This window comes from Drosophila grimshawi, unplaced genomic scaffold, assembly GCF_018153295.1.
Source record: "Drosophila grimshawi isolate 15287-2541.00 unplaced genomic scaffold, ASM1815329v1 contig_311, whole genome shotgun sequence".
Lineage (NCBI taxonomy): Eukaryota > Metazoa > Arthropoda > Insecta > Diptera > Drosophilidae > Drosophila > Drosophila grimshawi.
In genome coordinates this window covers 27,236,714-27,259,100 of record NW_025063098.1, presented here as the reverse complement: position 1 = coordinate 27,259,100, position 22,387 = coordinate 27,236,714, and the positions used below count along the sequence as shown (strand labels likewise).

The window sequence follows — 22,387 nt, the reverse complement described above, 5'->3', positions numbered from 1 at the left end:
TTTGTATTTTTTATTTAAGAAGCAAGACGGGTAAAGTAACAAACAACAAAACTTATAAAGGACATATTTAATCAAAATGATTGAAAACTCCAACCCGAAAGCAAAAGAATCCCTAGTTTTGAGAAATTCAGTTATATATTTGTAATATTTTATCTGTGTGTTTATATGCATTTTATTATTATTATTATTATTGAAATACTAACTGAACTTTAATGATTTGGCTTAGATTGTTATGGACACGAAGATGGTATTTGCATTTTAAAATATATAATATATATATATAATACAAATATCGCACTCAAATTTAGACTTATCTAAGCAAGCAGACTTCATCATCCACTTTCCTTAAATGAAACTTGTCAAAGTTCTTCTGAAGGTTTTAGAGAGATGAGTGTTAGTCTGTCAGCTTTTAGCAGGGCATCTGCAAGTCGGGCAACACTCTTTGTTTACCAATGTGTTATTTAGCGATTTGGATTCCAGCTTTTAACGTCGACGTCTCGCATTCGATTCAATCAAAGCGCAACGTGCCGCTGCCTTTGGCATTTAGCTTCAGCTTCAGATTTGTTTTCGGCATCTTTTGTTGTTGTTGTACTGTTTTTTTTTCGTTGTTGTTGTTGTTTTTTTGTTACTTGAAGTTTTTGCAAAAATTGTTGAAAATTTCAAATTAGCTGCAGTTCGCTTTGCTTAATGTTTCAATATTCATGTTTGACGTTTTGTTGTATTTTGCTGTTTACCTAATTTTAGGATCGGTCTCTAAAGATTCCATTTTTATTTTACTTCATTTTAGTTATTTATTTAACGTAAAACTTAAATATTTAAACATATTTATAACTTAGAAGCTATATTTATACTGGAAAGTGTGATCAAAACTGTGCAAATGATAATTCTATGCATTTTCTTTATTATTTCCTTGGACCTTATTTGAGTTGGGATTAAGGTACATGTATTTGTTTGCCGTATGATCACCTTTGTTATCTGCACAAGTGGGTTGTTTTATCTAGTAAGTAATAAAGTATGCACTTGTTTGAACTAGCCGCTATTTAGCCACTGTGTTTCCTGTGGCCTGACAATAGGGCCACTTGACGGATAGATAAACGCAACTGATAAGTTAAGTGTAGCAATTTGTAGTTAAATAAAAGTGTCCATAATTTGCACATAGTAGTCAAAGATTGAGCTAATAAGAATTGTGTCATCCAGTTAAGTTCAACTACGTCTGAAGTATCTACGCAAAATCATCTTTTCTTGTTTTTAGAAATCATTTCTTACAACTACAAAATCGTTTTTTATATTTTTCAGAAATACATTTCTAAATCTATCAATTGCATTTTGTCCAACTTGATTTTTTATTGAAATATAGTTTTCATACACTCAGCAAAACATGCTACTAAAAATTAGGGCATTGCACTTAAAACTGGAAGGGTTTTCTTATTTTTGTAAATAGTATACGAAAAGAGAAATTCCTAAAATAAAATAGTCTGTTTTCTATTTACTATAAATATATTTCTTAGTAATCGAACATATTTCTCAAAAGTAGAAAAAATACTTTATAAATTTTAGAAGGAATTAATCAAAGTTTGATTTGTTGACTGCTAGATTCGAGTTTATCTAAAAAGTTTGTATATTTGAAATATTAAATGAGTAATGTTAAATAAACATATAAGTTTAAATATTAGAATTATCTGAGTATTTAGATAAAAACCCTGAAAATTATACATTTCTTTTTAATTGAAAAATAAACCACTTCCGAAAAACTCTGGTTTCAAGAAATACACAAACTTCTTATATAATAATCTTTGCTAAATAATATGTTAACTTAAGTTGTTTTTTTTTTTTTTTTTGTGTGTTTGGTCTTATTTGCCAATCATTCTATTATTTAGCATGTCTCATCAAAGGGTTTTCCCCAAGTGGCTCACGAAACCAAACATTGATAAAAGATATGTGCGAAGCATACATAAGATTGTATATTGGATTGTATTCGATTGTATTATTGTACATCAGCAGTTTCCGTTTGGCTTGGCCCTGGTTGTGGGCCATAAATTCAAAAGCACACACATCGCCAAAGCAAATAGCCAATATATATATATACATATATATAAATGCGTAAATACCAAAAAATAAAAGAAGAAAAAGAAAACAACAACAACAACAACAACTTGTGCTTAAATAGAAAACTCAAAGCTCAAAACGCAAACCGCAGCAGATAAGCGCTGACTGAAATTGCGAGCAGCTTGAATGCGTGTAGCGTATGATAATAAAGCCAACAAAAGCGACAGACGCAAGTCGCTAAACCGCAAGAGCAACAGCAAAAGCAACAACAACAACAACGATAACAACCACAAAGAGACCAGTGGAGACTCCGATGAGTCATGCGAACGCGTGGACATTGAGACGCTTTGCGAGCACCAAGTGTGCCTCGACTCGACTCAACGCGACACAACTCGACTCGTGCCACAAGCGCCCAACAATTTACAACTTGCGGCTGCATGCAACAGTTGCTTGCCGCCGCCGCTATGAATGAAAACGTGCAGACAGCACACAGAACAGGCGCCTTAAGGATGGGGGTGGAGGGGCTTAAATTTCGTATACTCTGTAAAAAGGATTGCACTAGCATATACAGATGCAGATAAAATAGATGACAATCTATTGGAACTTATCTTTTTTTTATCTTTGGCTTTGATTATTGACAATTAAATGCATTTCTAATTTCTAATTTAAGCTTTAGTTTTGGGGCAAGACTTCCACTTTCTCAGACTACACTCAGAGAAAAAATCAACTTAATATTCTGTAAATTCTTGTGTATTTCTAAAAACCCAGCGTTTTTTTCATAATTCCAGTGCAAACTTAACTAAAAATCTAATTTTATATTGTATAAAGCATATTTTCTAAAGCTACTTAATAAAAATATATTTCTTGATCATAGGAAATAATATAGTCATATGAAATATATTTCTCAATAATAGAAAAATATTTTTAAAATAGAAAAAAAAAGCTTCGCAATTAAAAATTTGACTTATTAACTATTTCTAAAACCCAGAAAAGCTTTCTAGTTTAAAGGATTCATTTTTCTGAAAAATCGATTGCTTCATTTTGATTACAACTGCTTGTTAGCGCTGAGAACAGGGTATCTCCTAGTGCAAAACACTTTCTTTTTTTTTTGTTACAGATACTCTGAAAAGGTGAATACAGCGCAATTAGAGCGCCTTCAAACTGGTTTATTTTTTTATTTATTTTATTTTTTTTGGTTGTGCGGGGCTTGGCCAGGTTAAACCAGGCACACGTGTTGAGTTGCGGCAAGTTTTGTTGTTTTTTTCTTCTCTTTCGCATTTGGCATTGCCAGGCGCTGCATAAAGTTCATGCCACATGGCGGGGCAAGCACCGACACCCGCATACTCCTTGCGGCTCCGCAAAGTGGGTCAATTACAGGCTGCCATTGTCGCGAGACTTATAAGGCAAATAAACATATTTATACATGTATGTGTGTGTGTGTGTGTGTAAGCCAAATTGTGAAATAATAAATTCAATTTCACAAACATGAATAAAAGAAACTTGGCAAACCAGAAGCTAAAGCAGCAGCAGCAGCGGCAGCAGCAGCGGCGGCAAAAGCAGCGGCGGCAAAAGCAGCGGCGGCAATAGCAGCAGAAGCAGCAGCTGAACCAAAAGCAGACCAATCAGCAGCAAAAGCTGCCAAAACAGCTGCCAAATCAGCAGCACCTTAAGCAAAAGCAGCCAAAGTAGCAGCAGAAAAAACAGCCAAAGCAGCAGCAAAATCAGCTGCAACTAAAATAAAAACAGCCAAAACAACAGCCAAATCAGTAGTAACAGAAGAAAAAACAGCCAAAACAGCAGCCAAATCAGCAGCAGCCAAAAGAGCAGCCAAATCAGTAGCAGCTAAAACAAAACTGGCCAAAACATAAGAAACAGCAGAAAAAACATCCAAAGGAGTAGCATCTAAATCAAAAGCAGCCAAATCAGCAGTAGCTGAAGAAACAGCAGCCAAAGCAGCAGCAGCAGCAGCAACAACAGTTAAAAACACGCGTTGATTGTGAAATTCTAGGTACTGTCGCCAAATGCGCAGCCAGCGTCTGTCGTAGTAGTCAAATTTAACGCTACATTTGGGTTAACCACAACAACAATAATAATAACAACAACAACAATAGCGCACTCAACACAGCTGTGTGTTCCACAAAATAAAATGCGAGCTCCTAAATCTCCTCCTCTCCCTCCCACTCACACAACCACTCTTCCTGCTTCTCCTACTCTCGCTCTCCCCTCGTTCTCTCTCTCTGCTCCACCATTGTCCCATCCTACAGTTTCTTCGCCTTTTCGCCTGCTTCTCCCCCCACCCCTCAAAAACTCCTTTCAATGCCTGCTTAACTTTTATGCTGTTGCTTTTATGGCAAAGAAGTTTTTACTTATAAGCACATGCTCTTTGTATACCCTTCCTTCTCTTAGATACACTGCATAACTGTTAGTTTTAGTTATATTTCAGAATAATAGAAATTTATTATATTTGATAGGCAGTTTCAAGCAGCTGCTCAAAATATTGGACTGACTTGATAAGCTTTCGACTCACGATTGTATTTCACTTAATTCTCCTTTTTTCTAAACTTAGAGTCTGTAAATAATATTTTCAAAGAATTTTTTACCAAGTTACTAAGTTACTAATTCAAGAATAGAGTGTGAACTTTATATTTTACTCTCTGAAAAATACATACACAATTCTCTAAGTAATGTTGAAATAATTTGTTGTTTAATTTTAAAATACCTTAATTATTAAATGCATAAATTATATTTGATTAATATCAATTAATGCCTAGCCACTTTTATAAAACAATATTTAAGAGAAAGAGCATCTAAACTTCTGTTTGCAGGGCTCAATTTTAAAATTGTACTTTTTATTGTAGTTTTAGCGCTTTGTTGCCGACATGCTACCCCGCTTTTAAGGTGTGTGCGCTTTTTAATTTATAATTTGAAAGTGTTTTATCTGCGATAGCCGACGTGATGTCAGCCGGCGGCTGTCTCGTATTATTTCCCCCACTCTCGCTCTCTTCTCTTTCTCTCTCTCTCCCTCTGTCTTATACCGTCTTTTCCAAACGCATAACCAAGGCTAGTATATAGATCAATCTAGAAGTATTTCATGTAGCAAGTAAAAAATAACATAATTTTTTAAAAAATACATGCATGGACAGTGGCTAGAAGGAGTTGTTCCCAAAAGTATGCTATCCCAAAATCTTTGAAATACGAATTAAACAAAAATGTTAAAAAAACACTTGGCATAATAAAAATATTAAAAACAAGATTTAATTAATTAAAATTTTATTGATTTATTTAACTGATTTCAAATGGAAATTCGCGTGATATTTATGCATATTTTGGAAACGCCAGCCTTCGAATTTGGAATTGTGTTTTATTTTTGGGGAGACTGCTAAATCCCAACAGAATGGGATCTCTCTCTCCTCTCTCTCTCTCTCTCTCTATCTCTCCGTTTCTCCTGTCTCTTTCACATGTCTCCCTCTTCTGGCAGCGTCGATTAATTACTCCGGGGAACGACAGAGAACGAGACACAAGATTTTGCCGCTGTGCCGCTTTGCTGATTTCAGATTTAGCTTTACGAGCCTTTTTCGCTTGACAAGTCGGATTTGAAATATGCGTCGGAGTCTTTCGGACACTTTCGCACACAGGGCATAAAAATACCAGAGTCGAAGAGCATTCAGCTTGTTTTTATAGTTTTTTTTTTGTTTTTTTTTTTTTGTTTCATTTTGGGCAAAAGGCATTTAGTGTTTTTTTTTGCTGCTTTGTTTGCCCGGCTGATTGGAGTTTTTTTTGTTTGTCTTTTTTTTATGGGGCTGCCACCAGAGTCGCGATTCACACAAATCAACGAAAAGTGGAAAGATTTTTGTTGTTGAATATTCATATCAACTTACATATTTATCTACATGTGTAAAACTACAGTGAACAACCGCTAAATTCAACTTCAGAAGATCTTATATTTATAATTTAAACACAATATTTACTTTAATTTATTTTTTGTTTTTAATTTGCTGCATTTATTACTTAAGCTAATTTTATGCTTATTTTAATTTTATTTGTAGGACTAGGTCCGTTAGCATGTCTGTAACGCAACAGAAAGAGCGCGATAGCGTATAAGTGAATGCGAGAAAGTGAGTGGGAGAGAGACAAAGAAGCTCTCTTTGTGATTGCGACGAACGTAAAGCGAGTTGCGTTGATAACGGCAGCGGCGTTAGCGGCGACGCAGTTGTCAGCGCTCAATATAGGTTAGAAATAGAAAACGACTGGCAGAGCAGAGCAGCACAGAGCAGAGCGCCTGCGCTGCTATGAGTCATGAACTGATTGGTTGGTTGTCTACCCAGAAATGTAGAAATGACCAAAAGACGTCACGCTGCTATGTGGTTGTTGCTGTTATGCGATAAGGATGTGGAACACGTCATTCCCATGACCGTTTCAAAAGAGTTCGCTGTACAGGGCTGTGCACGTGTGTGTGTGTGTGCAAGGGAGGGCCACACCTGTTGCCGAAACCCTACAAGAAAAAACTACAATAAAAGCTGCGACGCAGTAAAAGCTGCGAAAACAACAACAACAACGTGAAGAAATCACGCGACGATCATAAAAGCAATACGTGCTAATGTAAACAAAAAAATCTTAAGATGAACGGTCAAAGGAACGAAATAGGAACGAACAACTGCATTTTGAAACGAAATAAAAACGAAACAGCATTGAAAGAAAAGCTGAAAGAACAACAACAACAACATTAAGGAGAACGGCTGAAGCTCCAACGCTGCCAAAAAAGGGAAAAAACCAAATAAACAAACCTACGCGTGCAGCGTGGAATGCGAATAGCTTCCGCAAGCTGACCACGACAAGAACTGAACTGACAAATGGCGATAGTGAGTGAGAGATGGAGAGCAACAGCAAACGGCGAAATGGGGCCAAGGCAAACGACACACAGCAAGTAAAACGACCTCTTCGCGCGCGCGCGTTTTAAAACGCCCGCGGCGGCAATAGCACTGCGACTTCTGTTCTTTTGCCGCCAATTATTGCGTGTTTTGTCTTTTGTTTTGGTTCTGCAAATTCGCCAATTTTATATGCATGTATTTGTGTGTCTGTGTTTTGCAGTAAAAGGAAAAAGCTTTTGCTTTCCTCACTTTGATCGCGTCATCGCAGGCGATTTTTATCGCACGCGTTTGCGCTGAGTTCAGTGTACCCGTTACCTTTTTTTGCAGCGCATGCGTGTGTGTGTGTGTGCATATCATTAACTCAAATACATTTAAGCAACAACAACAGCAACAACAACAAACAAAACTCGTACATCAAAAATGCGTTTAAATCTCGCAATGTCAATGGAAATAAATGCATTATAATTTGTGAACCGCGACCGCTCCCTTTGCCAAAAAGAAAAAACATAAAAAAGGCAAAAAAGCGAGAAAAAAAGCTTCACTGAGCAAGAACGGCGAAAACGATTTGTTGTCGCCGACGCTCTCTTCTTCCTCACTGCTTGCTGCTCCATTAATAAAGCGAAATGCTGTATCCGCCTTTGTTGTTGTTGTTGTTCTTTGCACGCATTATAAAAGTGTCATTAACATGTCAACGGGCTGCAAAGTGTTTCTGTTTTAGGTGTGGGAAGGGAGGGAGGGAGATATGCTCTACTAATGCGATAGCGATAAATATGTGCAAACGAATTATTTGTGATAACTGATGCTATGCATTTATTATTTATTTATTTATTTAATGTAAACTTAAGTCAGTCGACACGAAATACGAAAAAATATAAAAAGTACAAAATAGACTAAGCTAAGATGTTTATAAGAATACAATTGTTTTGATTCTTTCGTTATAAATTAAATTGAATTGGTATAAAATGTTTTTCAAAATAACTGAATTTTACTGTATGAAAAATGCGCAGAAACTGTCCGATTTATAGAAGTATTTCCGATTCGTGGGAGCTGCTGGTGTTATTGAAGCGCATGCGCAGCAAACAGCAACGGCCAAAATGTAGAGGCCAGCCGAAATTAAAAAAAATAAATAAATAAAAACAAAAAGCTGAGCAGCGGAGGCGTCAGCAGCGACGCGACGCAACGCAAAAGTCAATGATCGCCTCGCCGCCGCTGCTGCTGCTGTTGATGTTGTTGCTGTCATAATTAAACGCGACAAATACAAATACAATTTTGAAGAAAAGAAAAAAGAGCCGCTGTCGCCGCTGCCGACGTCGCCGCCAGTCCAGCGCCAGCCATAAACACAACAAAAATGAGACAAACAATAAATTCTTCAATTAACATTTGTCCAGGTAAAAAGCATGGCAAAAATTTGCGACAATGTGTGTATGTGTGCGTGTGTGGGAGAGCGTGCAAATAAGAGAGAGAGTGGAGAGAGAGCAAAGAGAGAGCGCACGCGAGAGAGCAAGCAAAGAGCGTATCAGTGTGCATATATGTATATGTGTGTGTAAGGATCATTTGCATTTGAGGCGGCGCAAGGTGTCGCTAAAAACTGATTAAAATGCATTTACACATACACATAAAAGCATACAGTATGTGTGTGTGTATGTGTAAAAAAGTTGCTCAAAAAAAAGTGGGCACGTCGTGCATATATTAGCATGTTCTTGTTGTTCTCTGCATAGATTCGGAAAAATGAAAAAAAAAACATTTCAGGGCTTTCGCACTTGTTGTTGTTGCTGCTGCTGTTCTACATACATATGTATTTTGTTTTTGTAGTTGGAGCCACAGCCGCGTGCCTGCCAGCGTTAGTCATAGCCAAGCGACGGCGTCGAAGTCGACGTCAGCTTTGACGTCTGCGTCGATCGGCATGCAGGCGGCGGCGGCGGCAGTTAGGCAAAGTAGCCAAGAAGACGACAACGCGCTGTGAGTGATCTATGAGCCAGCAACGTGAACGGAACGAAACGAAACGAAACGGAACAGAACGTACCGTACCAGCAAACTGTAAAAGGGTCTCCCCCCAATACCACCCTATGAATTTACAAATTGGCGCCTCGAAAAAAGGTGTTTGCAACATTTTGTGCTGGACATTGACGCGAGCGACCACCAAACGCGATTAGTCACAACAACAAGAACAACAAGCAGCGAAATAAAAAGCGACTTGTGTCGTTGTTGTTGTTTTTTGGCTTGTGCATTTTTTTGACAATTTTTTTGCGGTCGCGTTTTAAGCCTTAACAGCGCAACAACAGAGCAGTTTGAGCCCAGAACCCGGCCAGAGCAGAGCAGAGCAGACCGCCGTCAGTCAGACAAAAGCCCAGGCAACGAAACGAAACGAAGCGAATTGAAACGATCGCCGATCGCCGAAGCCGAAACGAAGCCGAAACCCAAACCAAAAACACGAACGTTCGTCGCGACGCGTCGCTTGTCTCTGTGTCCGTGTCCGTGTCTCGTTCACTGTGCAAGTGCATGTGTTTGTGTTTTGCCTGCTGAGCGCAGGTTTATCAAAATTCGATTTTCATTTTATGCTTTAATACAATTTGTGCCTTGCTGCCGTGTGGAAGTGGCAGGAGACGCCTGAGACGCAAAAACACAAAAGTACAAAATCTAAGTCAGAAAACAAGCAAAAAAATATACAAAACGAGTGCGGCATAAAAATAAAAAGTGGAAACTTATTAAAAATAATAAACACACTGCGTCTGCTCTGTGCACTTGTGTTTGTGTGTGTGTGTGTGTTTATAGCAAAGAATCACGTAATTTAATCCGTGCGCGCAGTGAAGGAACCGTACAAAAAACAAATGAAAACACAAGCGTAGCAATACTCCAACACAACTCCTTCCCCCTCCCAACCACACCTCCCACTCACCGTTAGTTGCAGTTGGCTGTCACTTGTTTGTTAGGTGTTTGTTTACGCGCCGTTTACCGCTATTCGCTTATGTTACCGTTACCACTTGACCGACACGTGTGCGCGTGGGCGTGGGGCGGGGCATTTGCTGTCTACATGCAAATGAAAAAAAAAAAATTGAATTAGCAAGAACAAAAAGCATGAAACATATAAAAATGAAATTAAAAAATGTGATTGAATTGATTTACATACATTGCGCGAGCAAATAAATACACATACAAACACACACAAATACACGCAAACACTCACACACAGTCTTCTGTTGTGTAGTGTGTAACAATAAGCGAGTCAAGTGAAGTTGAGTCATCGCCATCTCAAAATATTTTTGCTTTTTCTCTCCGCCGGCGCATTGCACAATATACAAATAATTATTAATCGTATTAACTAAGAAATTTGAGTGTATTTCGTATTTGCCAAACTGAGAAAATATTCTAAAAGAGTGCAATATCATAATGAGTTATAATTATCATTCTAAATAAATAAAAATACATTAAATTGATCAGTGTTCATTTTAAGTAAATTTAAAAACGACACCTTTGAAAAGAAAATATTTAAAAAAAAATATAATTATCTTAACAAAAAAGAAAGATTTGCCAATTAAAATATTTCAAAGGCTTACGCAATATATTTGTGCAACAAAAAAAACTAAATAAATACAACTCTTAAGAGAAAATCAAAGCAAGCTAAAATAAATAATAAATAAAGTGGATTGAAGATTTCAGATTACAAGAAAAAAAACCAAACTCAATAAAATAAATAATAAATAAATTAGTTAGCAGATTTCAGATTAAAAACAAATTAACAAACTGAACTGACAGTTTTCTAACGGTGCAACACAAAAAAGAAAAGAAAATCAAGCTTAAATTAAAAAATTTAAAAACTGTATTTAAATAAATAAATAAAACTGCGAAAAGAAAAAATCACACAACCAGTGGAAACCCCTTTTCTGCATGATAAACTCGACCCAAAAATAAAACACAAAATAAACGAAACAAAAACAAATCTACACAATTTAAAAAGCAATAAAAATAAAACCTTGTGATAAATGCTGATTGTTTGTTGTGTTGTTGATGACTGCCTTTAAATCCATCAAAATGCAGCACAACATCAGCAGCAGTAGCAGCAACAGTAGCAACAGTAATCTGCCGCAGCAGCAGCAGCAGCAGCAACAACAACAAGCGCTGCTGCAGCTACAACAACAACAAATACGCTTGCAAATGCATCGACAACAAGAACAACAACAGCAGCAACAACAGCAACATCAACAACATTACAATAATTATGCGATATGGAACAATAACAGCAACATCGACGATATGTTGGAATATGTGTTACCGTTCAGGATTAAAGAGCAGCAACAGCAGCAATACAACACCAACAACAACAGCAGCCACAGCAACACTAACAACAACAGCAATATGACAACAGTCAATTATAATCAGCACTTGATGCAGCAGCAACAGCAGCCACAGCAGCAACAATACATGCAACAAGCTTACGTTTACACGCAACAACAGCAACAACAACAACAACAGCAGCAACAACCACTAACGCCAGCAACAACTTCTGCAGTTAGCAGCTGCTACTTTACAACAATGGAACAGCAGCAGCAGCAGCAACAACAACAACAATTGCAGCAAACACAGCAGCAATTCCTGGTGCCAACACAGCGCCACATGCAACAACAACAGCAGCAGCAGCCACAACAGGCGCTGCCTCAGAACGAGACACGCCTGCGCATAGGGAGCGCAACCATAAGGGGCACAACCATAAGAGAGCAGCAACAATGCAATGTGAGTAGAAGCATAGTTTCTTGACATTTATTATTTATTTATTTATTTATTTAGAAAGTACATGTTGAAAACTTTCTAGAAAACTACGGTTTGCATTTCTAAATTTCAGGCTGGGTTTTGTCTCCAATTTCGAACAAATATAACTGAGAGTCTGTTATTATTATTATTAAGCTTTAATATTTTTAGACTTCACTAAATATTTCTAAAAAAAAAATATTTTTTCTAATATTTCGAAACTCTTTCTGAAAACTAGAAAACTTTTTATTTTTAGGTTGATTTTCGTTTCGGGGCGATTTACTACATTTTAGATGGGGCAGAGTTTTTCTCGATTTTATTTTAAATAAATATTTTGTACACTTAGAGCAAAAATTGTTGCTGTATTTTTATTGAAATTGAATTTCAGCTTTGTTTTCTCGTTTGGATTAATCCAATTTGCTTTTACTGATGCACTTATTTGCTACCTTTAAAAAGACACTTTATATTATATACATTTTTCTTTCAAGTGTTTGCTACTTAATTTGTGGTAGAAGAAAGAATGTTTGATCATATATTGATTACGTTATCTTCTTGAGACCTTGTTTTTGAACTTTGTTTCAATGACATTGCTGTTTTCAATGTGTTATTAAGAATTTTTGTTGTAAACCAATGATTGTATATAAACTAATAAAACCGCTTTTTGAATTAGTTTTTATTTTTGTTTAATCTTTCTATCTGAATTTCTTCTTGCGTTTTGACTTCCACAAACCTTATATTTATAAATTTGCATATATTGTTGATCTTTTAATATTAAAATTTTTTATTTTTTTTTTGCTGTCTATTTAAATCTTTGCTTTCTTTATCTTTATTTGCTTAACATGTATTATTTATCAGTAAAAAAATGTATTTAAAATTATATACCTTTCAATCGATTGGTTTTTACTTATTTATAGTGAACTTTAGATGTCTACAATATGTCTTCAGTCTATATGAGTATTTAATCTTTAACGTGTTTAAATTAAACGTTCTTATTTGTCAAAATTTCTGCTGCACTCCCGCCCGCAAACTGGTTACATTTTGTTGTTGTTGACTGTCAACTGTTATTGACCATCAAAATGTTGGCAAAGCGATAATTTGATTTTGACTACTTGGTTTTGATTAACTTGATTTTGACTAATTTATTTTGATTGACTTGACTTTAGCTAATTTATTTCGATTAACTTGACTTTAAGTAAGTGATTTTGAATACAAATTTGTTGATTTTTTGCTAATTTATAGAAAATGCTGCGACAATTTATTGAGCAATTATTTCACTTCTGTCATCGTTAGAATTAAGTTCAAAAATGTTCTAACGTATTTTTCTTTGATGGAAATGCGTCTGAGAAAATCTATTTCGCCATCTCGCTTCAAATTGATGCGCTTTGTGTGATTTGTTCGTTTTCGTTTTGTGCTTTTCATTCGGCGTTTTATTTTGTGGGCGGCGCTTCAGAAAAACAGTAGGTGGAGTTCTCTCTCTATCTCTCTCTCGCTCTCTCTCTCTCTCTCTTTCTCTCTCTCTCTCTCGCTCTCTCTCTCTCTCTCTCTCTCTCTCTCTCTCGGTCGCTCTGCGTCGTTTGCATCTTGAAAAATGAATTGCGTCTTATGATTAGTTGAATGTGCTTCAATTGTTCAACAGTTCAAAATGGACGCATGGGGCGTATACGCAACTTTTTATTACGCATGCGCCACATTGCACCAAGCTAAGGGGGACATTTTTACTTTTTTTGACTTGATTATTATGTTTTTTGTTACTTTTTTTTTAAACTCTGTTTGCAGCAAATATTTGCAGTTTCGCTTGCGGCGTGGGAATGCCGCACCCCAAACAAAAAACAACAAAAATTTTTTTTTTGCGTAATTTAAATTTTTTTCAACTCGCAAAACTCGCAAATAGGGGGAGGCGAACAAAGTGCGCAAGTTGTGCTTAAATTAAGCCAGCAGACAGAGAGCCATAAAACATATTTATTTAAATATGTGCTGCTTGTTTAATGTACTCTTTTTTTATTTTATAATTTATCCAAACTGTGCAGCTAAGAGTCTGTCATCTTTCATCCCTCATTGGCTAACAATAAACGCTTATCGCCAACTAAGCAACAACAACAACAAAGAGAAAAAAAACCGCAACTGGGTTGCGATAAGATGACACTTGTCAAGTCACGTAGCTAGCAGCGTCTGCCAAAACCCCACCAGGAAGTGGCCAGCAATTAAAACCAGCTCAAAAAAAGAGGCGAAAAAAATCGACGAGTAACGGAAATGCCACAAGCAAACAACTCTGGAGACATGCCTATATTTGATCATAAGTATTGCCGTGCTGCGACTGCGTCTCTTCCTTATCTCCCACACACACATACACACACACACACACACATACAGTAGACCTGCCTGACTGTTAAGCATTAACAGAGCACGTTCTGTTAACATTGTGTCATGTAATTTTTTTGCACATTGATGGAAACCTTTTTCGAGCGCATTAAATAAATAAAAATGTATTCTTGATCAGCATCACGAGTTATCTCTTAGTCTTTCCCCCTCTTTCTAAGCTGCGCAGTTTCGTTATCTTATCATAGATTGACATATATCCGCCGAATTAATCATTTATCTTTATATTATATAGCTAACATAGAAAAACTCGATCGAAAGATGAGTTCCTCAATCGATTATTTTCACACAGCTACTATAACGAAACTCAACAGTTATGCTTCAAATTATTGTCCCAACAAATGACACAGAAAACATCGAAATTGGCGCCCTATATCATATAGCTACCATAGAAAAAATAGGTCGGGTTCCCGTATGAAACACTTTTTTATACCAAGCTATCTAAACCAAATTCTACTGCAGTTATGCGTATTATTATGCTTCTAACATATGGATCATTAATTATAGTAATTGGTTTACTATATCATATAACTATCGTAGATAGTTTGAGAGATCTTTTCTATTAACCAAGTTATCCCAAACAAACTTACCTAAAATGCGTCAATATGCTCCTAAAATTTGGACAAACCCACAATCTTAAGCGTTTTCCTGAGAATAATATGTTTGTTTTTGAAATTTATAGAGTTCCGGTCTACAAGGTCTCTAAAGATAGCCTTACTTGGAAATAGTTTATATGCTATAAACATTTACAGTGCTCGTCTTAAAGTTGAAACAAACATATCCATTTCTCAATTCTTGAAGTGTTGAAGTACTTCAGATAGTGCTCACTTTAGAGGGACCACTGTACTTATTAAATTATCAAAAGGCATAACAATAAAGATTATAAAATTCAGTAGTATAAACTATTCTTTGTTCATTTATATATTTATAAATATGAATAAGAATTGTTTCTGCTTAATGGCATTAAAAGTTGTGCAAAACTTGTAGACAAAGTAAATTAATAGGAATAATGTTGATTATTGATTTGGAGTGGTAAATATGGAACAAATGTAGTTAGATAATTGGTTTGGCTTAATAAATTCGTAATATCCGTTAAATGGAGTCTTTCAAATCCGATTTATCTCTGCTCAAGGTGACCTTTACAATCAACCTTCACAATTGGCTGCAAGTCCAAATAAAACGACTGCCAAATCTTGCTAATCATAATTAAAACCAATGAGAAAGAAAGTTAAATTAGCACAGACAAATGCAATTATCTAAGCCATTATCAAAATCGACAAAAAGAAAACTCGTTTGGCAATTTATTTAGAATTAGAAACAGGAACAGATAGAGAAACCGATCCACAGACACGTCTACATTATAGATCAATGTTCAATTTGACGCGTCACGGTGATTGTTAATATTTATCGCATTTTTAACGGCTATTACTTAATGTGCTTCGAATATCTTTGGCCTCTGATTAACTACCAATAATTAGAACTTAATACTGGGCGAGGAAGTCGCGAATTAAATCACAATTATCAAAATTGCAACACACAGCAGAGAGAGGATCAATAAGGAGTATTATACACTCATATACCCTGTGTGAAAAAGTATGAAAAAGTAAAAGCAAAGACCGAAGAGCATCTACAAGTAATTGTATTCTATTTAAATATACCCTAAAACGATTTTGCAAAAATATATAACAGGCAGTAGAAAGCATATTCTTCGACTTCATCAGCAATATACATATATATTCTTGATCAGCATCAATTGCAGCTACGTCGTTTAAGCCAAGTCGATCTCAGAAGCGATTCGAGTTGAACACTTTAAAGTTGAAATTAAAATCTCTCTTTTACTTTACATAGATGAATTTTGTTGAATTTTATCGATAGCTGCAACAAGGTGGCTTATATCGATACTAATCGATTTCCGATAGCAATAAGAGACACAATTCCAAAGAAAGTTCTTTCTGGTTTTAAGCATTAAAAAACTAAACTTTGTTCATATTGAACAAATAACAATTAGATATTTAGAACTGGATTCAGGCGAGCTCTCTCGACTGGAGCAATCTAATTGTTAACATAAAACCAGAGACAATTACAGTTAGCATTAATAAAGATGATTTTTTCTTTAGTGCTCCCAACGAGAACTTTATTAAAGTTGTCTTTGTTTCTCTCCAAAAAGATGAAAAGGATTTTATCTTTAGTTCTCTCTCTGGATTTAAGGTAACAAATGAGAATAATTAAAGGAATCTTCATATCTTTGGTTCAATCTCAATTAAATTCGCTTGAACACTCTTATCCTGACAGTGATCTGATCTTCAGCTGTTCTCACATTATTATTATATTATTTATTTATTTTATTTTTGTTGTTGTTTTGCAAGCTGCAAATGTTATTTAGACAGTTCCGTGTTGCATGTTCATGTTACACACTTTTGCCTGTCGCTGGTCCTTGAACTTTGCATTGTTGTTGTTGTTGGCTTGTGGCAATGCCTCGCTTTTGTTGTTAATTATTACAAAAACAATTAAGCGCTCGAAATGAACAACTTCAAATTGCAATCGTTTAACTGTTGTTGTCGTTGTTGTTGTTGCCTTTTGCTGTTATTATTTTTTCGTATGCTTTATTTTAATGAGCGTCACTTTTGAGTTTATTTTTTTCTTATACCCTTGTAGAGGGTATTTTAATTTTGTCGTAAAACTTGTCACATGTTGACAAGGATGTCTTCGACTCCATTAAATTGTGTATAATCCTACTCAGCAGCATTAGTCGTTATAACCGAGTTCAAGTGTGCGTCTGTCTGTCTCTGTTTCTCTACTCATTATTTAACTTGACATATATATATATATATATATATATATATATAGACCCTTAGATCTAAGATGACTGCATCAGAATAGAAACAATCGTCTTAAAGATTTGTTCTGACATTAAAACATCAATTATTTTATACCAATATATCCAAACCCATATTGTTACTCAAAATATTTGTGTGTTATTAACATGGGAACACTATATCATATAGCTGCCATAGGAATAATCGGTAGAAAGATAAGCCTTGAGTTGAGGGATCGAAATAGTCAACACAAATGTGTAATATTCAGTCAGCATATAAATAAAACTTATTTAAAACGTTTTAAAAATATAAGAATATTTCATACTCCTATTCAAAATTGAAATGTCCACAGATCAGCTCCGGTCTAGAAGGGTATCTAATATTCGGCATGCCCAAAGATAAACCTTCTATCTTATTTTTTTTGCTTTAACCATTTTTTTTTTGTTTAGTGCAAGCAGCGATTCTACAACAAAGTCATTAAAGTGTTGTGTTAATCATTTATTGCGTCGCAATGTGTTGCAGCCACGCCCATCGATTTGGCGCAACGCCCATTAGCGAAAATCAGCTGTTTTCGCCAAGGTCTTTTTATTTCTTTTATCCAGCATTGAAACACAATTTTCGATTCCGATTCAAATTCATTTAATGGAAAGTCACAAATGCAATCTTTAAGCATGTCCATGAAAATCTGCACGCTTTTTACGAAAGAAATAAAGTTCCAACTTTCAATAAAAATAAAAATCCAGCAAAAGTTTTCACCCGAAGCCGATGACGCATTGCGCATTAGTCAGCCCTTAAATTATATATTAGATTTGTATTAAATGCGTCTTGGATATTATCGTTATTCAGTTCCTAGAATTTCCATACGAATTCGAAGTAATATTCAGTATTTGTCACATATGACGTAGGCGACGACAATGGCAGTGACGAACTCTTCGCTCGATCGTGACGATCGTCAAAGCAACAATTAAAAAATATACATATATAAATTTGTTACATATATGTTAAGCTATCTAGCAATTTGTGTTTGTATTGATAATGCAATTCTGTTCATTAATTCACATTTGGAACAGCTTAACAACTGTGGGGCAAACCGGAATTGGCAACGGAATCGGAAATGCCTGCTTACCTATTGCAATTTGAACTGCTCTCTGAGTTTAGGGTCATGTCATTTCATTGTAGGCTCTACTCAGGTTGTTCATTGAATGAAGCAGCTGATTTAGGTTTACTTCTTGATCATAAGTTAAAAATCGATAGTCACAATGAATTCACTGCTTTGAAGTTCTTGGCTCTATTAAGCATTGCTCAATGGAATTTATTGACCCTTAGCCGACCAAGATACTTTTCACTCTTCTCTTGTACAATTCTGGAACAGATATCTTTTGTGTGGTCACCTTAATAACCGATTCGCCAAAGTAGATTGGAGTCTGTGCAGAAGAGTTGCTTCAAAACAGTCTCGTTACTTCTGCCCACTTCCTTGCATGAGTTTCGAGTACTCTGCCATGATTACAGTAGCCTCTATCATGTCAGCAATTCAGAGTCCTCCATTTCTTTAATTAAGAACTCATTGGAACCGTTCTGTGTCGTGAATAACTAATTTATACTAATTATTTTTTGGTCTGATTGGGGGTTTTTCTGTATTTAAAAACCCCCAGAAATCTCATAAATATTTTGTATTTTTGAATTTTAAATTTTGTTTTTAATACAATTTAATTGAATTTGTTATTTCTTGTATTTTTTTTTTTTGTATTGACTGACTTTAGTTGACATTAAATAAAAATAAATAATGTTTGTTTCAGCTGATATAAGAGAATATATATAATATATAATAGATCATAAATTTGAAGCGGAGGCAGACGGGCATGGCTAGATCGACTCGGATATAGATGCTGATCATCATATGTGCATATCACTTCTGCTACTTTCTGGCTTTTACATACTTTTCTAGAACTGCATTATAGCATTTTAATGGGTTCTGGTTCTATCAAGAAAGAGCTGTGATTCAATCCCATTACATGTTTAAAAAACTGACAAAGCTATATGAAAAATTTCTCCGATGTTGATAATTTTTTGAGCAGTCGCTGCTCTTTCACCGATTTTAAATAATTGCAAACTGAACAGTTCTCATTTGTTTTTCGAAACTTTTAATATTATAATTATCCTATTAACAAACCGTAACCAATATGTAAAATACGATTAGTGCCCCAAAAAAGTTTGATAGAATACCGGATCTTAACCAGAATTTTTATACTTTACATACCAGAATCGGTATCAGAACGGATTCAGTTTTGATAACCTAGTTAAATATAACACCAACTAACTTAAATTAATATAATGCACATATTCGAAGTGTTCACTCTTCGAAATCAATGACTTTCATATCGAATATTTCAAGTCAAATGATTTCTATAGAGAAATGCGTTAAACCGGAATCGGAACTGAAATGTAACATTGTTTTATTAGGTGGCAGCAACCGTAACAAATATTGATAGTAGCGATAAAACCATATCGGCACCAAAAACACACCCGCAACTAAGTTATTTATCAGCTTTAATTCCACTGGTACCAGAGTATTCCCCAGTTGCAGTAAAGCCCGTATCATTAAAATCAAGGTACCAATATGCAACCGAATAACTAAATAATACCATTTTAGAAAAGAAATCTTAAGTTGAATTTAAATTCGAACAATTTTAAAGTGTTTTTATGTTCCCTAGATATGAATATTTTTAAAAATAGATGTTAATACTAAACTAGTTTTATCACCAAGAAGAAACCACTGAAAGCCTCTCAAATAATCCATAATTTGAATCCGAGAAATCAGTAAAAGTCGCTCAAAAAATTAAAAAAAAAAAACATTGGTTAACTTTTGACCCCTTTCCAATTTAAATAGTTTAAAATATATATAATATAAAGATTTTCTGTCCTGCAAATAATGAATAAATATAATAAGTTCATTTGTGAAATTCTACTATATATTATATACACTTAATGGTTATGCTGATTATATATATATTTAAAAGTAATATTCTAAAATATATTTCCGAGTAAAACGCATATCGCTTTAACCAACATTTTGCTTTTATTTAAAAAAAATAATCATTGACAAGATTTCCAAGAAAATTGCAAATGAATAAATTAAAATTATTTACAACTTTCTTACTAAGTCAGAAAATTGTTTTTATCGGTGGTCGTGGTTAGCTTGTGGCAACTATATACATATATATTTATATATATATTATATATATGTATCGATTTCCGCTCAACCCTAAGGAGACAATGCTGCTTGGCCAAGTGCAGTAGCCTGGCAAATTAGCGTTTGGGCCATCGATTGAACAATCAACCCTCGGCTTCACATTAACACTCAACGGCCTTGACGACTGCCTGCCCCGTGCTCTGACCATTTGTCCATTTGTCTGTTTGTCTGTCCTTCTGTCCCTTTGTCTGCCTGTTGTGCCTGGTTATCTAATTGAGTGCGCCGAGGGTCGTCAGACATTTGGAAGTGCCAGCGTCGCCAGTGGCATTCATTGCACTCAGACTCAGACTCGGACTCAGACTCACTCCCAGACAGAGACTGAATCTGGCTTATCTGGTGGCATCCACGGTGTCCTCGGGCAATTTGTGTGCGCGGTTGCTGCTTAATGGCTGCCCAGGCCAAGATTTAGGTGGCACTTTGGGCTGCCTTGGCTACCTGTGCCACTTTTCGCTGCAGCGCCTAATGGCTTCGAGATCGCCTAATAGCTGCATTTAGCACGCGTCAAGCGACAGTGTTCAGTCGCAAATGAGAAACTTAGAACAAATGTATTAATATAAATATTTAATTATTTAATTGTTTTATTGAAGTAAACGGAATGTAAGGAATGAAGGAAACGCTTTAATTTTTAATATGCAAATTAAAAACTTAAAAAATTAAGTTTTAAAATATGTATTTGATTAATTGTTTAGTCAAATAAGAATTTTAAAAATTAGATAACGAGTTTGAACCATACGTTCTGAAACTAGTTAAGAATTGACTGAATTCCTCAATTAAAAATTATATTTTTAGGATTTGTTTATTGTATCACAGCTGTTTTCATTAAACTTTTCAGGATTGTCTTGTGAATTATTATATTAATTTATTCTGAACTATGAACAGAAAACAGAACTTAACAAACAGACTTAAATTTTAAATTTGATTTTTTAAATAAATTCAAAAACAAAAAAATAAAACAAACAAAAAACCAATTTAAAAAATTAAAATAGGAAAATAATTTTCAAATTCCAATGAATGTTTCCAAAATAGGTTGATAAATGTTTTCCAATCGTGTTTATTTTAGTTCAGCAAACATATAGTTTTAATATATGCAGCGTTCACTGTACCTGCGAGATACATTTAAGAAAAAAAAACACAGTCCAAGCAACAAATGGCCAATTGGCGAGATGCTAACGCAACCTGTCGCTGCCTGCAGCTCGGAATTCCAAGTAGGAGGTAATTCACTCTTTATGTGTGCGTTTGTGCGTTTATGTGTGTGTGTGTATGTGTGTGTGTGTTTGTGTTGTGCGTGCGTATCCGTGTGTAGAAACCCCGATGAGTCATCCTAATCGCTGCGAGCGAGTGAGGTGCGTGGGCTGCCACATTGGCATACATAGCATGCATAACAAAACATGTGCGCGAGTGTGAGAGAGATGGAGAGAGAGAGAGAGCGAGAGAAGCGGCAATGAAATCAAAACAAAAAACGCGGCCAACAGCCGAGCAGCGCAGCCAAGTAGAAAATGTCAACAAACGCGAGCAGCGCGCCAAATTCACAAATTTTTTTTTGTACACTCAAACAAAGCGAGCGCGCTCTCTCTTTTTTATCATTTGATTTTGAGTGATGCCAATAGAGAGAGAGACAGAGAGAGAGGGACAGCTAGATTGAGAGCGAGAGCGAGCACTTGAGTTGGGATGTGTAAGCTCCACTCAAAATATCGTATCGCATGCGAGAATTTAGATAGCTGGTTTTTGGCTTGGGTGCCGCTGCTGTGTGTGTGTGTGTGTGCGTGAGCGAGCACACGCGCTCTCTCTCTTTGCTGTCTGCCTTTTGGGCAATTATTCTGACAGTCATTGTCTGCTCTCTCTCTCGCTCTCTCTCTCTCTGTCTCTGCCTGTGTGCAGTCTTTCGTCAGGGGAGACGCATGACGTGAACGTGAACTGCCAACATTGGTTCCATCCGCCAATTGAATTGAGAACCAATAGCAAGATTTACTTTCTCATTTAGAAGAGATATTTTGACTGTAATAAAATTATAAATTCTTGATACTACTTTAAGTAAACAAACTAACTGTATAAATATTATTATTAGTTTGAGAACTCATTTAAGCTTCCAAAAATATATGCACTCTGAAGATGTGTTCAAAATATGGTTCTCCTTATTATTCTGAATTGCAGTCTTGTTGAAGACTTTTTTATCGAATCTATTTCTCATGAATATCTAAATATATAAATATATAAAGAAACTGCCTGAAAAGCATAAGCTTTAAATTTGTAATTAAAAGTTAAGAGATACAAACACAATAATCATGAAA

General features: G+C 35.5%; 1 protein-coding gene across 1 annotated transcript in view; it reads left to right on the top strand.

Annotated features, from left to right (window-relative positions):
* The first annotated feature begins 11,109 nt into the window (after nucleotides 1–11,109).
* The window catches only part of LOC122322537 (putative mediator of RNA polymerase II transcription subunit 15), a 23,824-nt gene continuing 12,546 nt past the window's right edge, over nucleotides 11,110–22,387 (top strand). The window contains exon 1 of the mRNA XM_043215226.1: nucleotides 11,110–11,642. Within this exon, the coding sequence (XP_043071161.1) occupies nucleotides 11,166–11,642 (477 nt within the window). The 5' untranslated portion in view covers nucleotides 11,110–11,165. The remainder of the gene's footprint in view (nucleotides 11,643–22,387) is intronic.